Source organism: Ranitomeya variabilis, chromosome 1, assembly GCF_051348905.1.
Source record: "Ranitomeya variabilis isolate aRanVar5 chromosome 1, aRanVar5.hap1, whole genome shotgun sequence".
NCBI lineage: Eukaryota > Metazoa > Chordata > Amphibia > Anura > Dendrobatidae > Ranitomeya > Ranitomeya variabilis.
The window spans coordinates 855,213,562-855,236,831 of record NC_135232.1 but is presented as its reverse complement, the minus strand read 5'-3'; the positions used below and the strand labels follow the sequence as shown (position 1 = coordinate 855,236,831).

At 48.5% G+C, this 23,270-nt stretch overlaps 1 protein-coding gene and 1 pseudogene across 2 annotated transcripts in view; both read left to right on the top strand.

Moving 5' to 3' along the window:
* HERC3 (HECT and RLD domain containing E3 ubiquitin protein ligase 3) overlaps positions 1–23,270 on the top strand; it is a 151,065-nt gene that overhangs the window by 98,977 nt on the left and 28,818 nt on the right. For both annotated transcript variants that reach the window (XM_077277010.1, XM_077277018.1), the window contains one exon: positions 13,646–13,812. In XM_077277010.1, coding sequence (XP_077133125.1) covers positions 13,646–13,812 — 167 coding nt within the window. The remainder of the gene's footprint in view (positions 1–13,645; positions 13,813–23,270) is intronic.
* Positions 781–879, top strand: LOC143797455 (U6 spliceosomal RNA; annotated as a pseudogene).

Here is a 23,270-nt window from a genome sequence, read left to right as displayed (position 1 = left end):
CTAAGCAGCATTCTGTAACTTCGCCCCCCCCCCCCCCCCCCCCCATGATGCTTCCCAGCGTCTCCGCCCACCTTTCTGACGCTTCTCATACAGGATGAGAAGCGCCTCTTCTAATTTTTGCGGCCATCTCCTTTCCTCCCACGGACCCTCCGGACACACACTGGCATCCAGCAGTGGTCACTGAGGCAATTTGTCAGGAACATCTCAGCCGCAGCATCAGCACTCTCTGGGGAGGCTCAGCAGCTACAGTGCCACTCAGAAGGACCTGGGGACACAGGATCTGGGTAAGGGAGCGCTGTGTTAGACCACCCTCCTCCTCCCTGCTGTAACCACTTTTTTTTCTCTTCATGTACATCCTGCCAGTCAGTGTTTCCTAATGCTGAGTTCGCCGCTCTGCAATGCCTGTGACCCCAAATGCCCTCATGAGCCCTCCGCCGCCACCGAGCCCAGTGTACCTAGCCCCCCTGAGTGGGCTTTGTCACTGTCACAATCCATGGCTTCTCTACCCAAAGCAATTGAGTCCCTCCACGATCACTCCGGGGATCGGAGTATGCGCAGGTCTGACATGAATGGATCCTCTCCCATACAGGAGTAGTCGGTCAACAGAGGCCAAGAGCACTCTAGAAACCTACAGGCGTCTAGGAAAAGGATCCGCAGCACGTCCCAGAGCTTTCTCGTCCGCGAGTTCTGTTTCTTTCTCTCCTTCTCCTGGGGTCGGTAACTACCGTGATTGAGTACGAATCAGACGGCTCCTTGGACTTGGCTTTGCCAGACCTCCAGGTGCTCGCTTCGGCAGCACCTATACTAAAACGATGCAGAGGATTAGCATGGCTCCTGTGCAAGGATGACACGCAAATTCGTGAAGCTTTCCATAAAAGCGGTGGATTCGCTGATTGAGGCAATCAATCTGACATTAAACGTTGAAGAGAAATCTGATTCCTTTCCAGATCAAGCTGTGTCCTTTAACAAGACTAAACGCCCCCATAAGACTTTTGCAGTTAACCCTGAGTTTACGGCCATACTCAATCGTCACAGGGAGCGAACGGACAAACGCTTCACAGGACAAAAGTCTCTTGAAGCAAAATATCTTTTTTCGGCTGTGCCGAGGAAGGACTGGGCTGAATCCACTCTTGTAGACCCGCCAGTGTCTTGCCTGGCATCCAAGACCCTTTTATTCGTACCGGATGGGTCATCCTTTTAAAAATCTCACAGACCGTCAGAACCCCTGGCTCACTTTTTTTTTTTTTTGAGGTCTCAGGCTCAGCCCTCTGGCCTTCATTCGCTGCAGCATGGGTTTCTAAGGCAATACTCTTATGGGCAGATACCCTGGCCAAATCGAATCAGAGCGGTAATTATTCCATCTGAAGCAGTACGTCTTGCCAAATTTCTTGGGCTGGAGATTACCTGGTACATGCATCTTGGATGCGGCTGGCTGTCCTGCTCTATCGGCAGCGAACGCAGTCACGATCAGCAGAGCATTATGCTCAGAGTGGAAAGTGGACTCTGCGTAAAAAAAAAGTCCTTGATTTCTCTGTCTTTCCAGAGCAGACGCCTATTTGATGAGAAGATGGATCAGCTTATTTCTGATACCACCAGAGGAATGAGTAAATTTGTTCACCAGCAGAGGCTTAGGCGTCCTTTTCGGAGACATCAACAGTTCAGTTTCTGATCCCTTTGCTCCAACCCAGGCTGGTCCACTGCCACTACCTCCCCCGGGACAGGGCGCTCCCCACATGGGAACAGAGGTTCTCGCGTCTCCTACAGATCTAGTCGACAATGGTAATCTCGTCCTAAACAGTCGAGATCTAAGGGATCTAGGTCTTAGATTTTCCGCCGCTGACTCCTGACGTCATCTGGTTGGCACCGGCAGGGTGGGCGGCCGCCTACTTCTATTCAGTCAGGCCTGTCTGTCGTTTACAAGACCTCAAACATCTAAATGTTTGTCAAGGTTCGTCATTTTCGCATGAAATCTCTGCGTTCATTCTTCGCTTCTATGGAAGAGGGAGAGTTTTTTTTGGCATCCATCGACATCCGAGATGCTCACCTATATATCCCGAGCTTTCCTCCCCACCAGAGATTCCTTTCCTTCGCCATTTATGACCAGCATTTCCCATTCTGAGTCACTCTGCAAGACTGAGTCATTACCCCGGTTCCGGGAAACAAGAAGTTCAAGGGTTTCTATTCGAATCTGTTTGTGGTCCCAAAAGAGGATGGTACAGCCAGGGCCATCCTGGACCTAAAGCTTCTGAACAATTTTGGCAAGAGTACAGCATTTGAGGATGGAGTCTTCCCTCTCCAAAGGTTCCTGCGCTTCGCCATCCGCAAAGAACATTTTCAGTTCAGCCTTGTCCTTCAGCCTTGCTACCGCCCCCAGGGTTTTCTCAAAGGTCATGGCGGCTGTCATGTCCAGTCTACACTCTTAGGGCTTGGTCGTCTTGCTAGCCCTTCAGTAAGGGGCCCGAGCACTTTGTCAACCATCTCTTCATTCCATCCGTCTTGGCATGAAGGACAACATACGCTTTTGGACGCATGTGACAAGAGCCTCTTCTCCCTCGTCATCACACTGCCCAGGGGAATTGGTCTCCTCAGGAGTCTTCTCTTCCCATCAATGTCCTGGAGATCCAAGAGATCCAGCTGTTTCTGCAGCAGTTCCATCGTCTCCTGACAGACCGTCCAATCCGAATTCAATCATACAATGCCAGGGCCGTGGCTTACAGAGGGGGCATTCGCAGCAAAGCGGCAATGCGCGAGGTGGAACATATCCTTCGCTGGGCCAATAGGAACCACTCGGTTATCTCGGCTGATCACTCCCGAGCATGGAAAACTGGGCTGCGGACTTCCTCAGCTGTCAAGGCCTGGCCTCGGGAGAGTGGTCTCTCCATCTGGAGATTTTCCAGCTGGCCTGTCTTCACTAGAGGACTCTGGACGTGGACCTGATAGCATCCTGGTTGAATTCCAAGGTGCTCGATCCTGGGACCCGAGAGCCATCGGGTGGACACGCTCGTCCTTCCGTGGAGTTAGTTTTAGTCTTTCCTACCTGCCCCCATTGCTTTTGCTTCCGAAGGCATCATGAAGATCAAAGCGTAGGGAGTAACGGTGATCTTGGTTGCTCCAAACTGGCCACTCCGAGCGTGGTACTCAAAATTAGTGCAGTTTGTCGCAGACTTCCCTTGGCAACTACCAGATCAAGCGGACCTGCCTTTCCAGGGCCCGTTTGACCACCAGAACTTGGGGGCCGAGAGTTTGATGGCTTGGCCGTTGAATCCTGGGTCCTAACCATAGCTGGTTTCTCCCATGAGGTAGTTTCCACCATGATTAATGCGCAGAAGCTGGTGTCGGTATGCATCTATCATCGGACCTGGAAAGCCTTTTTTGATTGGTGTAGAGGCTGGGGTCGGCCTCCTCTGTTTTTTTTTCTCCATTCCCACCTTTTTTGAGTTCCTTCAGTCAGATATGGACTTGGGCATAGCACCGAGCTCCCTCAAAGGGCAGGTCTAGTTTGTCCGTATTGTTTCAGCGTAAAGTCTCTTCCAAACCGCAGGTGAGAACTTTCTTTCTGGGAATCTCTCGTGAGGTACCTCCCTTCAGAACGCCCTTAGACGCCTGGGGCCTTATCTTGTTCCTAGGTGTCCTATAGGAATCTACCTTCTAACCGTTACAGGTTGTCTCTCTCTCCCCCACTTCTCATGGAAGGTTGCCTTCCTAGTCGCGGTAACATCAATCAGAAGGGTTTCGGAGTTAGTTGCTCTCTCCTGCCTTTTCTGTCTTTTCATAGAGACAAGGTGGTCCTCAGGCCGTCCCCACCCTTCCTTCCAAAAGTGTTGTTGTTTCACCTTAACGAGGATATTGTCCTACCCTCGTTATGCCCAGCACCGGTGCACCGTGTGGAGAAATCTTTTCACTCTTCGGATCTCGTAAGGGCTCTCACAAAGTACGTGTCTAGGACGGCGCCTTTTCACCAGACGGACGCCCTGTTCGTGCTCTCGGAGGGGCACCGGAAGGGATCGGCCACTTCTAAGTCGACAATAGCCAGATGGATTCGGTCGGCTATTCAAGAAGCTTAACGCGTCAGTGGCAAGCCTAGTCCAGCGAGGATCAAGGCACACTCCACTCGGTCGGTTGGTGCTTCATGGGCCATTCAGCATCAAGCGTCTGCGGAGCAGGTTTGTAAAGTGGTGGCCTGGTCTAGCCTGCACACTTTCTCAAAGAATTACAATGTCCATACTCAGGGGCACCAGCAGATGCGGGCCTGGGTAGACTGATTTTGCAGGCAGCGATACCGCTTCTTTAGACAGCAGATGCCGGGAGTTTACTCTGTTATGATGTTATTTCCCACCCAGGGACTGCTTTGGGACGTGCCATGGTCCTGTGTCCCCCAATATGGGGAAGGAGGAACAGGGATTTTTGTGTACTCACCGTAAAATCCTTTTCTCCGAGCCACTCATTGGGGGACACCGCACCCACCCTGTTGGCCTCATGGCTATTATTTTATTTTTTTTCTGATTTAACATGTTGTACCTACATGTTGAACCTATTCTTGATGATTATAATCTCCTACTGCTTGGTCACTAAACTGGTTCTGTCTGGAGCCAGTGGGTGGTGTATACTGCAGAGGAGGAGCTAACTTTTTGTATTCACTTAGTGTCAGCCTCCTAGTGGCAGCAGCATACACCCACAGTCCTGTGTCCCCCAGTGTGTGGCTGAGAGAAAAGGATTTTATGGTCAGTACACAAAAATCCCTGTTTCTTCCTGATATGTAGGCTGATTTCTTGAGATTTTCCCATGATGGTACACAAAGAAGCAGTGTGTTTCAGGTGTGCATTAAAATGTTTCCACAGGTGTCTCATTAAGTCAGATGTTGCCAAAAAGAAGCTTCCAAACACATGACATTATCATATGGGCAGTCCATAATTGTTCAAAGGCATAGTAATTAGTGATGAGCGCGTATACTCGTTACTCGAGATTTCCCAAGCTTGCTCTGGTGGTCTCTTGAGTATTTTGGCGTGCTCAGAGATTTAGATTTTGTCGACGCTGCTCCATGATTTGCGGCTGCTAGACAGCTTGAATACATGTGGGGATTGCCTAACAAACAAGCAATCCCCACATGTATTATTCAAGCTGTCTAGCAGCTGCAAATCATGCAGCTGCGTCGACAAAAAATAAAACTCCAAGCACACCAAAATTCTCAGAGACCACCCGAGCATGCTCTGAAAATCTCGAGTAACGAGTATCGCTCATCACTAATAGTAATCTAAGTGTATGTAAACCTTTGATTTTGCTGTAAGTAATAAAAAATGCCTTAAAACATTTTCTCTCTCATTATTCTGGCATTCGGTGTATATTAATAATTATGGTAATCCTAATTGACCTAAAATGGGAAAGATTTATTCTGATTTCATGACAGATATTGAGTAAAACATGATTGTGTCTCTTCATATAGTGTATGTAAACTTCTGGTTTCAACTGTAAGTGTAATGTGTAAGTTATAATGTCATAAGGGACGGAGGAATGTAGATAAATTGCTAGTGCAAGAATCACTGTCTCATGATTACTAATACTAATTAATATTACTAATAGATCAATGTACAGAGTGGTATTAGTCCATATAGGGTAGGGTTATGAAAGTTCATGCATAGATGAAATAGAATACAGATTCAATATTCGCTAGACCAACCAGGGTCAGCCGCCATAATATAGTATTTAACTATATAAGGCCGCTTTCACATTTGCGGTTGTGTCCGCAGCGTTTCTTCCGCAAATATCTGCATGCGTTGTGTATTCCTATCTTTAACATTATGGACGCATGCGTTTTTCTATGTTCGCGTTTTGCCGCGTTTGACGACGCATGCGTCGTCTAGCCGTCTGCGTCTTGGCGCGGAAATGCAACATGTAGTAATTTTTAGAGGCGTCAATTTGCCGCCTGGAAACGCATGCGGCTGATTGCGCAAGGTTTGCGCCCAAAAAACGCATTGTAGTCTATGTAAACGCATGCGTTTTCCAGTACATGCGTTTGCTTGCGTTTGCCGACGCATGCGTCTCAATTGAGAAAAACATGTCTAGACACTGATAAGCCACCCCCCACATAGAAGGTGATAAAGGGAGGAAGTGGACATTTGCAGGTCACTAGTCAGCAGACTGCCTTGCAGACGAGACGCCCCACAGCCCCTTGGATCAGCAAACAAGCCTCAGAACTATGTGAGTATATCCTATCCAAAGCATTTCTTTTCTATAATCTGTGTCTATGTGCCCTAATTTCTGTCATTCCTTTCTTTCTGCACACATCAGAATGTCTTCTGCTTCTGATGAGGAAACGCCTGGGCCTGCACAAGGGGAACATGTCAGCGAAGTGAGTATTCACCTCCTCAGATTGGTAAGTATTCACTGTCACATCTACACATATGACAATGTATATTTTCCCTTTTTCAGACCACTTCTTCTACAGCGGAAGACACTGAGCAGGAGACTGGGCAGGAGCAGCGTAGTCACGGCCGGGCAACACGGCGGCATCGTGTAAGTATAGCTGGCTGAATGTGTATTGTATCCTCACTTTATAATTCTGGAATCTTCATTTCTTTCTACTTCTCTCTTTCTTTCCCTTTGGCTTCAGCACCAGTGTTTTTTTTTATTTCAATATTCATGCCATTCCTCTGATTCTGTTTTCTGTCTTCCGTATGTGAATGCCTCCAATATTAATGTCCTTTTTGTTGTTAGGTTCCAGAGGAGGATGAGGACCTAATTGAGAATGAACACCTCATCTCCCTGGTTCACGAGCGAGTCGCATTGTGGGACACCAGGGATCCACTGCACGCCAACAATGTGACGATCCGGAGGCTTTGGAATGAGGTGGCCGCAGCGTTGTGGGATGGCTGGGCCAATGCCCCGGCTCGGGTCCGTTCTGCATTTGGTAAGTATCGCAATGCAGTGTGATGTAGTCAATACCTTGGCCATACTCACACAACTGTGTATGATGTCAGAAAGTCATTACTTTTTCACAGCACATACAGTTGTGTGACCATGGTCAAAAGACCATTGTCCTAACTATTATGTTTTGTTTTGCCAACAGTGTCAAAAGTGAAAACACGTTGGAGATCGATGAAGGACCGCTTCAACAAGGACCTGCGCCAAGAGAGCCGGCTTCCAAGTGGTTCTGCAGCAAGGATACGCAAATACAAGTACCACCGCATCCTTGCGTTTTTGAGACCAGTCCTTGCACGAAGAACGTAAGTATATTGGTTAAAAAAGAAAAAAAAATGGTGTATAATGCAATTTGTTGTTGGTCATTATTTCCCATCAGTATTTGTAATCCGAAACCTTGATTGATTGATAGATGCAGCAGTGGGGTACGTGTTCTTTGAATACTTTCCCTCACATAGTTCCTCTCCAGGTTTTGGCATACCAATACTGATTTGAAATACTGATCAAATACTGAGAGTGTGATGGCAGCCTGCACAACAGATCTATACTCAGCAAGTTAGGTGTCAGAAATAATGAATTCAGGATGCCAATGGCTCATCAATTCATTTTTCCTGACACTTGTCCTGGTGAGTATACAGGTGGCTTGTATGTCCTCTGTCGTCAATTCGTATTTCCCATCAGTATTTGTAATCCGAAACCTTGATTGATTGATAGATGCAGCAGTGGGGTACGTGTTCTTTGAATACTTTCCCTCACATAGTTCCTCTCCAGGTTTTGGCATACCAATACTGATTTGAAATACTGATCAAATACTGAGAGTGTGATGGCAGCCTGCACAACAGATCTATACTCAGCAAGTTAGGTGTCAGAAATAATGAATTCAGGATGCCAATGGCTCATCAATTCATTTTTCCTGACACTTGTCCTGGTGAGTATACAGGTGGCTTGTATGTCCTCTGTCGTCAATTCGTATTTCCCATCAGTATTTGTAATCCGAAACCTTGATTGATTGATAGATGCAGCAGTGGGGTACGTGTTCTTTGAATACTTTCCCTCACATAGTTCCTCTCCAGGTTTTGGCATACCAATACTGATTTGAAATACTGATCAAATACTGAGAGTGTGATGGCAGCCTGCACAACAGATCTATACTCAGCAAGTTAGGTGTCAGAAATAATGAATTCAGGATGCCAATGGCTCATCAATTCATTTTTCCTGACACTTGTCCTGGTGAGTATACAGGTGGCTTGTATGTCCTCTGTCGTCAATTCGTATTTCCCATCAGTATTTGTAATCCGAAACCTTGATTGATTGATAGATGCAGCAGTGGGGTACGTGTTCTTTGAATACTTTCCCTCACATAGTTCCTCTCCAGGTTTTGGCTTACCAATACCTTGTATAGAGATATGGCTTGTATTGCCTCCATCGTCTCTTCATAGTTTACATCAGTTTTTGTAATCCCCAAGGACTGGTCGATGCATGCAGAAGTATAGCATGTTGTTTTATGAAACTTTTATTCCTACTGTTGAACTCCTGGCTTGAAAATTCTGATGTAAAATTCACTACAAATAGTAGTGTGACCTTTCCCTATCTGAATGTGTATCTAACTGTTCAGTTATCTTTTTGTAAATGTTTTGTAATATTTTTTTTTTTTTTTCCGCAGCACTTGGAGCTCCACTGTTGGCCCAGGTTCTGGAGCGGTCCTTCATCAGTCAGCCACGGACCCGTCCCAGCCATCCTCCAGCGCTGCAGCAAGTGGGCCTGCCACACAACCTGGAGACCAGGAAGCTGGTCCATCAGATGTTCCCCTTCCCCAGTCCTCTGCCTCTAGCCAATTTTTTATGGGCTCCTCCCGGCAGCGGCAGAGGGCCGCGGACAGGTCACTCATGCCCGAGTTTTTGCACTTGAGCTCGGTCTTCCATGAGGGACTCAAGGCGATGGGTGACCGACTGGATACTGCCATTCGTCATATGAGCACATGTATCCAGGAGGTAACCACAGCCCTTGCCCAAGTGAAAGCCGACCTCCAGAGGCCAGCACATCATTTTTTTAATCAGATAGAACAGGGCATGTCGGAACACCTTAGTCCTGAGCTCCAGATTACTATTATGCAGGCCTGCAATGCTGCTTACGTGCAGGCTATGCAGCAGAGTCGGTATTTTCAGCAGACAGTGGGGGCATTTCCAACAGTGCCCACACTGTCACGCTTTACATCAATGCCGACATCTGCTGCATACCACTGCACGGCCACCTCCATTCCAAACACTTCCGGACCGTATTATAGCACCACCACCATGCCCAGTGCAGTGGGTCAGCCCACCGCCACCACCATGACAACTGCTGCTCCTGCTTGGGCCTCCTCCACTGCCACCAGCATGCTGCCGCCGCCGGACCCTGCCCTGGTGTTTCCTGGCACCACCACTACCAGACTGCCGCCGCCGGACCCTGCCCTGGTGTTTCCTGGCACCACCACTACCAGACTGCCGCCGCCGGACCCTGCCCTGGCGTTCTCTGGCACCACCACTACCAGACTGCCGTTGCCGGACCCTGCCCTGGCGTTCTCTGGCACCACCACTACCAGACTGCCATTGCCGGACACTGCCCTGGCGTTCTCTGGCACCACCACTACCAGACTGCCATTGCCGGACCCTGCCCTGGCGTTTCCTGGCACCACCACCACCAGACTGCCGTTGACGGACCCTGCCCTGGCGTTTCCTGGCACCACCACCACCAGACTGCCGTTGACGGACCCTGCCCTGGCGTTTCCTGGCACCACCACCACCAGACTGCCGTTGACGGACTCTGCCCTGGCGTTCCCTGCCACCACGACAACGTGCCCGCGCAAAACAAGAAAGGGGAAAGGCAAAAAAAAACAAAAAACCATAGCTATCCCTCCCCCCTCACCTCCCAATGTGTCTGTAATGTCTGGTTTGTCTCACCCTTCCAGTGTGTCTCAACCCTCTCATGTGTCTAGCCCTATCCCTGAATATCCTGACCCCAGTAGTTTCATAGCGCCTTCTCCTGCCACCCCTATGTCGGCTACAGTAATAAGCCAGACCTCACTACTCAACACCCCACAATATCGGCACTCAACCCCAAGCAGGCGCAGTTAATTTTTTGGTTTGTGTGTGTTTAATAAACCTGTGTTTTTTGCCCCAATAAGGTTTGGTTAATTGTGTATTTCGCCACCGTCACCACACAGCCTGCGCCAATAACAAATTATGCGTCAAACACATTTTTGGGGGCCACCTCCAACCTCCAGTACCTACTTAGCAGAACACTGAAGCTTGGTGTGTTTGGTTGAGAGATATGAGGTTGCCCCCAAAAATAACACTTGTATTTTCTCCAAAAACAGTTCTTTCTGTTTACTCCGTGACTTTTGGTCGCACACAGAAGACAAAATGGTGGTAATACACAGCACAACTATACTCAACAGGTCCTTTCTTATCCGAAACATTATTTATGACCCCTGACCTGCTGATTTTAGAAATGCATTGTATTACCTCCATTTTATCTTATTGGTACATATACATATATTTCACACAAAGTGAAGGAACAATGTACATGGCATATCTATACTCACCCGGACAAGTGTCAGGAAAAATGAATTCAAGAGCAAATAGCATCATGAATTCATTAGTTCAGACACGTGACTTGATGACTATAGATCTCTGGTGTAGGCTGCCATCACACTGTCAGTATTCGCTCTGTATTTTACAGCACTATTTGTAAGCCAAAACCTGGAGTGGAACTATGTGAGGAAAAGTACATTAAACAGATATGCACCACTAAAAGCATTTAACTACCGCTCCTGGTTTAGGCTTACAAATACTGATGTTAAGTACTGGACAAATACTGCGACAATAACGGACATCGTCTATACAGTCTGCGGCAAAAAGCTAATGGTGAACCAAGACAGGACTCACGTCAACAACCTAAGCCCAAAAACCCAAAGTGGTTTGTTAAGGAAATAGATAGGAGACATGGTGAAGAAAGTAAAACACAATTATTTTATTTGAAAAAACATTAACATTCCAACCATAAATTTGCAGACCCGAAACCAGCAGTACATTTTACACCATATTGTCCTGCCATGGCACACGTCCAATGTCAGAATCAAAAAACGCTGCAAATTGGTCCCGCATGTGGCCTACTTCAACTGTTGACCGCAGCGGATGATGACGGTAATCAGGCAAAGGGTTGGCAACAGGTTCATCAAGTTCTATGGTGGGTCGCTCCTTAGCCAGAATGAAATTGTGGAGAACCACACAGGCTTTAACTACCTCATCCACTGTCTCCATTTTTAGATTTATTGCAGTTGCTAGAATGCGCCATTTGGACACCATAATCCCAAAGGCACACTCTACTGTTCTGCGTGCCCTGGTTAGTCTGTAGTTGTAGATCCGTTTTGTGCGGTTCAAGTCCCGACTTGAATAGGGCTTCAGGAGATTTTCACTCATCTGAAAGGCCTCATCCCCAACCATTACAAATGGCAGCGGTGGGCCTTGAGTGTAGGGGAGTGGTCGTGGCTGTGGGAAATTAAAATTTTTGCCATAAACACGTCGGCCCATATCAGAGGTTTTAAAAGTCTGTGAATCGTTGCCACGGCCAAAAGCACCAATGTCCACAGCAATGAAGCGACAGTCCGCATCGGCTATTGCCATAAGAACTACAGAAAAATATTTTTTGTAGTTGAAGAACTGTGATCCCGTTCTGGCTGGTTTGGTAATCCGGATGTGCTTCCCATCCACCGCACCCAAACAGTTGGGAAAATCACAAACAGTCCAAAATTTGTCAGCAATTTCTTTCCACATGTCCTCCGTGGGTATGGGTATAAATTCCTCACGGAGAATGGTCCATAAAGCCCGGCAGGTTTCAAAAACAATTCCGGACAGCGTGGAAATCCCAAGGCGGTACTGGAAATGAAGGGATGACAAGCTCTCTCCAGTTGCAAGAAATCTGTAGTAAGAATAAATAATTTACAAAATAGGCAAAAAAACATCAGACCTGCAAAAAATTTTGGTTAGCTTTTGTTTAGAATTATTACGTACCTTAAGGTAACCAGGAGACGTTCCGCTGGTGGAATGGCTCTACGGAGCTGTGTGTCCTGTCTCCGGATGGCTCCTTGGACACGATCAAGCAAATCCCGGAAAGAGTCTTGTGACATCCTGGTATATTCTGGGAATTTTTCTGGGTTCTCATTGAGCTCGCCATACAGGGTGTGATATGTACCACGGCTCTCCCGCAGTTCTACAATGGGGTGTTGCCAAAACCGCCTACGCCTTGTCCTTCTCTGTCTTTCCCGGTTTCGGTGTTGCTCCCAAGCAAACGCACATGCCAGAAAAATCTTGATGCTCAGATCCAGTTTAAAGTAATAGCTATCCATGTGAAGATCCATCTTCTCACAGGACACAGGAGCAAAATCTGAAGATTTCAGCTGTCCTAGGGTCTATATATAGATTTCACATAATACACGCCCTCTGTAGTCCCATTGGCTGGTTCTTGCATCTAGAATTTTTCTCTGGTGAAATTTTGCGCCATGCGCACAAAAAACGCAAACGCATAGAAAACGCAAGCAAAAGCATGTAAACGCTGCGTTTTAATGACGCATGCGGTAACCGTAAGCGTTTTAAAAACGCTGCGTTTACACGCGTTTTCATGCGTTTTTCGTGTCCTTGCGTTTGCGGATTAAACGCTGCAGATTCAAACGCTAATGTGAAAGTAGCCTTACATAGGTGGATATCAGCTACCCATAGTGTTCACCATCTTAATAAAATAGGGTAGTAAAGGAACTTATAGCTGTGAGAAGGCTTCCTTCCTGAGTGGTGTCCACCCCAATTTGTGTTTTGGCAACCGCCTTGGTCAGGACAAATCCCTTGTTCCCCTCTTTCATAATATATATATATATATATATGTGTTTGTTGCTGGGTCAATGTGTACTACAAAATGAACACCTTAAAATCAAAACAAAAATCAATGGAAGAATTGCAGTTTATTTTCGCAATTTCATTGGACTTGGATTTTTATTATTGTCCATTGTATGGTAAAGTAAAGGTGGTGTTCAAAACAAAATCTCATCCCATAAAATACAAGTCCTCATATGGCAATGTTGATGGAAAAATGAAAGGTACGGCTCTTGTAAGAAGGGAAGGCAAGCAAGAAAACACAATGTGGAAAACTGTCCACGGTTGGATGAGGATAGAGGTTTACACCTTTGCCGTGATTCCTGGGGAATATAGTGCAACAATCATTAGTTGTAAATGCCATGCACAAGAAAGAAGACCATTTGTGACCCTATGTTAGGCTGGTTTCATACTTGCGTTGCTGTGCGCTGCGGATGGCAGCGTACTTCCTCCTTGCTTCCTCCGTGAAGCTCCGCCTACTGCTGGCTGCATCCAGCGTTTCTCTGCATACCTATCTTTAACATTGGATACGCAGGGACATGTGTTCGATGCGCATGCGTCCGCATGTGGCGATTTGAGGTGTGCGGCGCCCGCACGGAAACGCCAAATTGGCCTGGGCGGAGCTTCACGGAGGAAGCAAGGAGGAAGTACGCTGCCATCCGCAGCGCACAGGAATGCAAGTCTGAAACCAGCCTTATGGTGATAGCAGATGAGCCAACCAGAGGCTTCATATACAGTAGAACCTACATGTAAAGTTGTATATGAAATGACAGTGTTTATGCACACACAGCTTTGTGGATATTTCCTCATACTTGTATGTTCTTTAGTGTTTTGTAGAGCACAACTGGTTCCATCTGATTGGTATCATGTGTGGATTAGCCATCTATAACTTCACAGTGGTGGACCTCCACTTTCCTTTGGTGCTATATAAGAAGCTTCTTAATGTGTCAGCCACTTTGGAAGATCTCAAGGATCTCTCCCCTACGGAAGGAAGGTTGGTTCATGAAATCTGTATGCATTGATCAATTTCTGATATTAATCGTTGGGGTCCAACTATTGACTAACTGTTAATGGATCTATCACCAGGTCAAAAAGTGTCTGCTCTTGCGTTGGTCCCACTGCTCACTTAAGAAGTCATTCGTTTTTGTGTTTTTATGTTCCTATTTTTTATTCACCATACGGTTCCAGAGATGGGGCCTTTTTGTTTAATGCTAATTCTTACATTCTTTACAAGGGGGCATGGTTCACATGGCTCTCTAAGGCCATCTTTAAGCTCTACTGTGAGCAACTTCTCCTTGCTAAAGACTTTTATGTTGGATAATAAAAAGGTAAATCTCTGAAATAATATTATGTATTAAAAAAAAAATAGATCCAAAATCTGTCATTCTCCTTAGAGCAGCAGAAATGAGAACAAATAGTGGCCACTTTTGACCCATGCGTTTGCCGCAGTTTCCTACAGGCGGATACTTGCCTGCACTATACTTTTCACAGTCATGTGATAAGGCGTTCCAGTAAAGTGACAGGCATAATGCTGCCATATCTAACACAACCACTGAAAAACTACAGCGCAGGCGGCACTGGCCAGCAAGCTGCTGCAAGTATCGAGGCCTCCTAAAACAGCTGAGCAGGGGTGGTGCCGATAGTCAGGTGCCCATGGATCTGATATGGTATTGATGGCCTGTCATACGGACAACCCAGCAGTGTGTTAAGGCTGGATTAACCATTTTAATAGTCTAAGAATAGTATTCTACTGATTCAGTTCACACTCTTGGTTTGCATCACTGAGGTCTTACCTTCCAAAAGCAGATTACACTCTTGGGACCACTCTGCAGAGTATGTTGGCGCTATATAAGATACGGAAAGCAAAAAATAAAAATGTGTCCATAAGCACATAAACATCCACACATACATGACCGGTTTCCTATTCCCTGCCGCGCTCCCTGTGAGCGCAGAAGCCAGTGGTTTAATAGAGGAGATGATCAGCTGTTTCCGCTCCTTAGGTCAGGGGATGGCACCATGTGCTGACAACCTCATGTTTCCCCTCAGTCTTGTCCACTCAGATTGCAGGAATACTAAATACATTGTCAGAAGGTGAAAAATCCTTTTCAATTCCTACCATAGAGAGGCAGACTGTGGACTCCATCCCTGTACTTAGCATGCAGCGACTAGAACAGTGAAGCGGTCCACATCTGAAATGTGTGTAAGCCATTTTATTTCTTGGTGGTCTGTTATTATATTGTCTCTTAAATAAACTCTTTCATTCTCCTCCTTCACCCTATAGTCTTCCTAGCGCACAAGTTGCATTGCTTCTGACCTTTCTACACTGCCCTTTGATGGACATTATTATATGACCGTGTGCGCTTGTTTAAAAGGACTCTATCACCAGGTTTTTGCTATCACATCTGAGCTTAGCATAATGTACAGTTACATTGATTATAGTGCTGTATCACTTACTGGGCTGCTTGCTAGTTTTCATAAAATCAGTTTTATCTGCTGCAGATCTACCATTTTTCTGCATGCTGAGCTCTGTATAACCCCGCCCACACCACCAATTGTCAACTTTCTGCCTACGCACAGTGTATAAAGAAAGATGCCAATCTGGGGTGGGGTTATACAGAGCTCATGATTATGGAGGACTACATGGAGCGCCCCCCGAGGAAGCAGCATTTGCGAAACGCGCGTCGGGGCTCCTTTGTCCACGTACGGCCGCAGGGGGATTCTGTGTGTGCATCTAATATTTAGTAAGTATACTGTCTTTCCCTCATACCCTTTCGGGACTTTCCCTGTATATGTGCACTGATGTGCTGAGGATGGTTTGGCAGGATAGGGCACGTTTGCCGCATCATTACTTTTTATATTAGATATTGCATTGTATTTTATTTATTTATTTATTTATACTTCAATCTATTTGCACACTCAGTTTCTCCCCGCACCTGATTATTACCAGCAAAACTATTACATGAATAATCCTGACTTTATGTCCGGTTGGTTTTGTCACCACCAATATTTAAGGCTTATATAAATTTATCATTGCACCTTTTGTATACCTTTGTGGGACTAGGATATACCAACCTCTCTCTGCTGGGTAGCTTGTTATTTTGTACGTGGCACTAGTGTCGCCTTTCATTCATTTTTTCTATTGCATCGGTTTTATTTATATACTTACTTGTACATCTATGTATTGTTTTAATAGTCTTCTAATAAAGTTGTTACTTTTAGCTTTGGTGTCCATTTCTTCTTTGGTTTATATGGAGGACTACATGGCAGCAGGTTTACTAGTCTTCTAGTATTAAATAATTATTGTATTTATATAGCGCCAACATATTCTGCAGCACTTTACATTATAGAGGGGACTTGTAAAGACAATAGACATTACAGAATAACAATAATCACTAGTGTTGAGCGATACCTTCCGATATCGGAAAGTATCGGTATCGGAAAGTATCGGCCGATACCGTCAAAATATCGGATCTAATCCGATACCGATACCCGATCCCAATGCAAGTCAATGGGACGAAAATATCGGAATTAAAATAAACCCTTTCTTTCCTTGTAGGTTAATTCTACATGAAGGAAAACAACTAAGAATAATGTAGGCTGTATTGGGGGACGTGGCGGAGACATTAAAGGCACAGAGGTTTAGCCCAATCTAATAGAATAGCAGGATTTTTTATTTTTTTTTATGACGTTCGGCGTTAGAAAGATTTTGACTATGTTAATTTTTTTTTTATTTTGTCAGATATTGATGTTTCACTACTTCCACGCCCTTCACCTTCTTTTTTACTTCTCCCACACTTTCTTCTTCATTATCCTCCTCATCAGCTTCTTTGACATCAACTTCTTCACCTTATTCATCTTCTTCTTCATCTTCTACCTATTATTTTTTGGGTTACATTGTTCATATTCTTTTTATTTTACTATTATCTTCATCATATTCTACTTCTTCATCATATTCTTATTTGTGTCAGGCATTCCCGTAGTTGTTATCTATAAAAGTTTGAAGATTACACCTTCCGTTCTGCCTGTCACAAAACAGTTACATTTGTCCGCGTTCAGTTTGGCCTGCAGCATCAGGCTTTATCCAGGGGCACCACGAGGAGGAACGGACTCACCCCCATACACTGCTTAGTCTTCTTCTGCTTATAATTTAGATAATATTTTTTGCTCTGCTATCTAGTGTTATGCTTAATGTTCTTCTGCGCTTTGTTCTGCAGCCTCTTGTTCTTCTGCTTCTCGGTCTTCCAGGTCGTCGTCGTCTCCAGGGTTGTCGTCTCCGGGGTCGTCGTCATCGGGGTGGTCTTCAGGGTCGTCGTCTCCGGGGTCGTCGTCATCGGGGTGGTCTTCAGGGTCATCGTCTCCAGGGTCGTCGTCATCACGGTGGTTGTCGTCTCTGGTGTCGTCGTCATCTTAGGGGTGGTCTTCCGGGTCATCGTGTTTAGTCTCTTGAACTTGGAAATGTAGCAGAAGGTACAAGAAGGCTGAGAAAATGCCGAGAACCAGCTGATGGAACTGGAACTCGGATGGCTACCCGAAGGTCCAAGAGCCAATGGAACTACCGAGGACCAGCTGACATTACTGGAACCCGGTTACTAAGCAGGAGGTACCCGTGCCTGAAAGCACTACCAAGGACCACCTGACGTTGGTGGAACTCGGATACCCAGAGGGAGGCACCTAAGCCAAAGGCTCTGCCCGGAACCAGCTGACGGTACTGGAACCAGGATGGGGAGCAGAAGGTACAAGAGCAAAAGACACTGCCGAGAACCAGCTGACGGTGCTGGAACCCGGATGGGTAGCCGAAGGTCCAAGAGCCAATGGAACTACCGAGGATCAGCTGACGTTACTGGAACCCGGTTACTAAGCAGGAGGTACCCATGCCTGAAAGCACTACCAAGGACCACCTGACGTTGGTGGAACTCTGATACCCAGAGGGAGGCACCTAAGCCAAAGGCTCTGCCCGGAACCAGCTGACGGTACTGGAACCAGGATGGGGAGCAGAAGGTACAAGAGCAAGTGTCTGCGTGGCTTTTGCAGGACACGATGCCGGCTGCACAGCAGGGGAACAGCTGGCGGTGCTGAACCCTACTGACACATTGGCTGGTGTTTTTCTCTGTGCAGCTAGCAGTACCGGGCCCCAACTGGCGGTGTTAGAGCCCGGGGTCAGCAGGAGGAGGAGATGGAGCAGAGTGTAGGCCGAAGCCTGCACTGGCGGCAGCTTTGGGTCTGTTGTGCCTGCGTGGCAGTTGCAGGACACGTTGCCGGCTGCACAGCAGGGGAACAGCTGGCGGTGCTGAACCCCACTGACACATTGGCTGGTGTTTGGCTCTGTGCAGCTAGCAGTACCGGGCCCCAACTGGCGGTGTTGGAGCCCGGGCTCTGCAGGGGGAGCAGAGTGTAGGCCGAAGCCTACTTGAACCAATTTCAAAGGTAACCTTTAACCCCCCCTCAGGGGTTACAAAGTAGAAGAGCCACAGCTTATGCAGCAGTAGTGCTGCACAAGTCAAAGGTTGCTCTTTTAATTTTGCTCCTTGCACACGCTGAATGAAACACGTATAACATTTAGCCCTTTATACAGTCAAACTGTGTTGGAGGCGCGAGTTCCCTTTGTAATGAGACGCAGCACAGATGTCAAGAATCCCACCTTGGTGCTGGGTGCAGCCTCCTGAGCGTTGTTATTTGCTGTACAGGAGTCTGCGCTGTCGTGTTATCCCCTGGCCTAGCGCTGTTAGCGCTGCCCATCTTCTGACATCATTTAATGTCGGCCGGTGCGGTTCGCGATGACCATGAATCCCAGCCCCGCAGTGTCTTAACATTGTTAAAACACTGCGGGGCTGGGATTCATGGCCTGGCGCAGCACATATGTTCGCCTCTCACACTCGGGTCCTTACACCCGCTTCAGACTGTGCGGCGTCAGCTGATCCCTTATCGCATGTCACGGCCATGAAGCCGCACAGTCTGAAGAAGGCGGAAGGAGATGAGGGACAGGCGAAGTGATGCACTGCTCATGCCCATCAATCACACCCTCGCAGTCCCAAGAAATAAGACACCGAGGGGCGTTGTGTGGGTCAGGGCGGCCGCAGAGGCGCAGGCAGCCAAACAATGATGCCAGAAGACGGGCAGCGCTACCAAAGGGGTTGCAGCGTGTCATTACAAAGGAAAGTCACACCACCGGGACGGTTAAATGGTCACACAGAGGACACATTTTAGACGTGTTTTCAGTTCCACATGTGCGAGGAGAATACGTTTCTGAGCCACCTTGCACACATGCAGCATTACTGCTGTACAAGGTGGCTGTAAAACATAGAAACACCTGGGGGAGGGGGGACAGGTTCCCTTCAATTTCAGTTCTTGTGTCTGCGTGGCGGTCGCAGGACACGTTGCCGGCTACACAGCAGGGGAACAGCTGGCGGTGCTGAACCCCACTGACACATTGGCTGGTGTTTTTCTCTGTGCAGCTAGCACATCTGGGCCAAAACTGGCGGTGTTAGAGCCCAGGGTCAGCAGGAGGAGCAGGGGGAGCGGAGTGTAGGCCGAAGCCTGCACCGGAGCAAGTTGAAAGGAAACCTTTAACCCCCCCCCCCAGGCGTTTGTAGCTGAAAGAGCCATTGTGTACAGCACTAATGCTGGAAAAGGTAAACTTAGCTCTTTTAATTATGGTCCTTGCACATGCTGAACCTAACACTTATGAAATGTGTCCCCTCACAGCGTTAAACCGTCCGGTAGGTGGAACTTTCCTTTGTCGTGTGACGCAGCACAGCCATCATTTTTACCCCCTTGGCGCCGTGCGCCGCCTCCTCAGCGTTGTTTGAATCTGTCCCGGAGTCTGGGCTGTTAGGTTAGCCCTTGGCCATGCACACATTTTACGCTGCCCGTCTTCTGACATCATTTGGTGTCAGGCTGGCTGCACCTGTGCGGGTGCGCTGGCCGAGATCCCGCCTCGCAGTGTCGTCTAATGTAATCCCACCGCGGGCCTGGGATCCGTGGCCATGCGCAGTGCATATCCTCGCCTCTCACTCCCCTCCCTACGGCTTCTTCAGACTGTGCGGTGTCACGGCCGTGGCATGCTATTAGGGATCAGCTGACACCGCACAGTCTGAAGAAGCCGTAGGGAGGGGAGTGAGAGGCGAGGATATGCACTGCGCATGGCCACGGATCCCAGGCCCGCGGTGGGATTACATTAGACGACACTGCGAGGCGGGATCTCGGCCAGCGCATCCGCACAGGCGCAGCCAGCCTGACACCAAATGATGTCAGAAGACGGGCAGCGCAAAATGTGTGCATGGCCAAGGGCTAACCTAACAGCGCAGGCTCCGGGACAGATTCAAACAACGCTGAGGAGGCGGCGCACGGCGCCAAGGGGGTAAAAATGATGGCTGTGCTGCGTCACACGACAAAGGAAAGTTCCACCTACCGGACGGTTTAACGCTGTGAGGGGACACATTTCATAAGTGTTAGGTTCAGCATGTGCAAGGAGCACCACGAAAAGAGGCACTTTTTCCCTTTGCATCATTACTGCTGCACAAGGTGGCTCCTTCAGTAACAAACGCCTGGGGGGGGGGGGACAGGTTCCCTTAAATTTAACTTGTTGTGCCTGCGTGGCGGTCGCAGTACACGTTGCCGTATACACAGCAGGGGAACAGCTGGCGGTGCTGAACCCCACTAACACATTGGCGAGGTGTTTGGCTCTGTGCGTACAGCACTTCTGGACGGCAACTGGCGGTGTTGGAGCCCAGGGACAGGTGGAGGAGGTAGGAGGAGGTAGGAGGGATTGCCACACACACAGCGGGGAACAGCTGACGTTACTGAACCCCAATAACAGAGGAGGGACTGTTGACTGTGCGTACAGCACTTCTGGACGGCAACTGGCGGTGTTGGAGCCCAGGGACAGGTGGAGGAGGTAGGAGGGATTGCCACACACACAGCAGGGGAACAGCTGACGTTACTGAACCCCAATAACAGAGGAGGGACTGTTGACTGTGCGTACAGCACTTCTGGACGGCAACTGGCGGTGTTGGAGCCCAGGGACAGGTGGAGGAGGAGGAGGTAGGAGGGATTGCCACACACACAGCAGGGGAACAGCTGACGTTACTGAACCCCAATAACAGAGGAGGGACTGTTGACTGTGCGTACAGCACTTCTGGACGGCAACTGGCGGTGTTGGAGCCCAGGGACAGGTGGAGGAGGTAGGAGGGATTGCCACACACACAGCTGGGGAACAGCTGACGTTACTGAACCCCAATAACAGAGGAGGGACTGTTGACTGTGCGTACAGCACTTCTGGACGGCAACTGGCGGTGTTGGAGCCCAGGGACAGGTGGAGGAGGAGGAGGTAGGAGGAGGTAGGAGGGATTGCCACACACACAGCAGGGGAACAGCTGACGTTACTGAACCCCAATAACAGAGGAGCGACTGTTGGGACTGTGCGTACAGCACTTCTGGACGGCAACTGGCGGTGTTGGAGCCCAGGGACAGGTGGAAAAGCAGAGGAACACAATGTAGGCCGAAGCCTGAGAAAGTCGAAAGGGAACCTTTAACCCCCCCCCCAAGGCGTTTGTAGCTGAAAGAGCCAGCTTGTGCAGCACAAAAGATGCAAAAGGAAAAGGTGGCTCTTTTCATCATGCTCCTTGCAAACACAGAACTAAACACTTATAAAATGTGTCCCCTGAAACCGTGAAACCGTCCCGGAGGTGGGACTTTCCTTCGTAATATGACGCAGCACAGCCGTCATTCCTACCCCCCGGCGCCGTGCCCCGGCTCCTCAGCGTTGTTTGATTCCGTCCCGGAGCCTGCGCTGTTATGTTATCCCGTGGCCAGGCACACTTAGCGCTGCCCATCTTCTGACATCATTTGGTGTCAGGCTGTCTGCGCCTGTGCGGCCGCGCTGGCCGAGAGCCCGCCTCGCAGTGTCTTCTGATTTAATCCCACTGGGGGCCTGGGATCCATGGCCATGCGCAGTGCATATCCTCGCCTCTCACTCCCCTCCCTACGGCTTCTTAAGACTGTGCGGTGTCACGGCCGTGGCATGCTATTAGGGACCAGCTGACACCGAACAGTCTGAAGAAGCCATAGGGAGATGAGTGAGAGGTGGAGGTTCAGATATGCACTGCGCATGTCCATGGATCCCAGGCCCCCAGTGGGATTAAATCAGAAGACACTGCGAGGCGGGCTCTCGGCCAGCACGGCCGCACAGGCGCAGCCATCCTGACACCAAATGATGCCAGAAGACGGGCAGCGCTAAGTGTGCCTGGTCACGGGATAACATAACAGCGCAGGCTCCGGGACGGAATCAAACAACGCTGAGGAGCCTGGGCACGGCGCCAAGGGGGTAGGAATGACGGCTGTGCTGCGTCATATTACGAAGGAAAGTCCCACCTCCGGGACGGTTTTACGGTATCAGTGGACACATTTTATAAGTGTTAAGTTCTGCGTGTGCAAGGAGCTAAACAAAAATAGCTACCTTTTCCTTGTGCAGCATTACTGCTGCACAAGGTGGCTCTTTCAGTAACAAACGCCTTGGGGGGGGGGGGGACAGATTCCCTTACATTTCAGTTGTTGTGTCAGCGTGGCGGTCGCAGGACACATTGCCGGCTACACAGCTGGGGATCAGCTGACGTTACTGAAACCCAATAACACTGGGTCGTATGTTTTGACTGTGCAGACGACACTTCTGAGCCTCAACTGGCGGTGTTGGAGCCCAGGAATTACAGTTCAGGTGGTAGAAAGATGAACACAACAGGAGACCTGGATAACGTATACAGTGACCTAATTATTTAATCAGGAGGAGGAGTGGCAAATTCCTGCGAGATCCAGGCCTTGTTCATTTTCAGGAAAGTAAGCCGGTCAACGTTATCGGAGGATAGTCGCATGCGACGGTCAGTTAGTACACCACCTGCAGCACTAAAGACACGTTCCGATAATACACTGGCCGCAGGGCAAGACAGCACCTCCAATGCAATACTGGCTTAGCTCTGGCCATGTATCCAGCTTTGAGACCCAAAACTTGAAAGGGGAAGAGCCGTCTGGGAGTACAGCAAGAGGGCAAGACATGTAGTCTGTCACCATCTGACGGAACCGTTGCCTCCTGCTGACTGGAGCCGTCTGTGATGGTGTAGACTTTTGTGGGGGGCACAGAAAACTGTGCCACAGTTGGGCCATACTGGTCTTGCCTTGGGCAGAGGCACTGCTTCTGCTCCCTCTTTGTGCAGAGCCTCCACCACTGCCTGGACGCACTGAGCTGCTTTGGAATGCACTAGCAGCACTTCTCTCAGTTGGAATGGAGAAGATGATGGAATTGACCAGTGTGTCTTGGTACTCCCGCATTTTTCGCTCCCGGTTCAACGGTGTGATGAGGCTTTCTACGTTGTCCCGGTAGCGAGGATCGAGGAGGGTGAACACCCAATAATCAGACATGTTGAGAATGTGGGCGATGCGGCGGTCGTTTCTCAGGCACTGCAG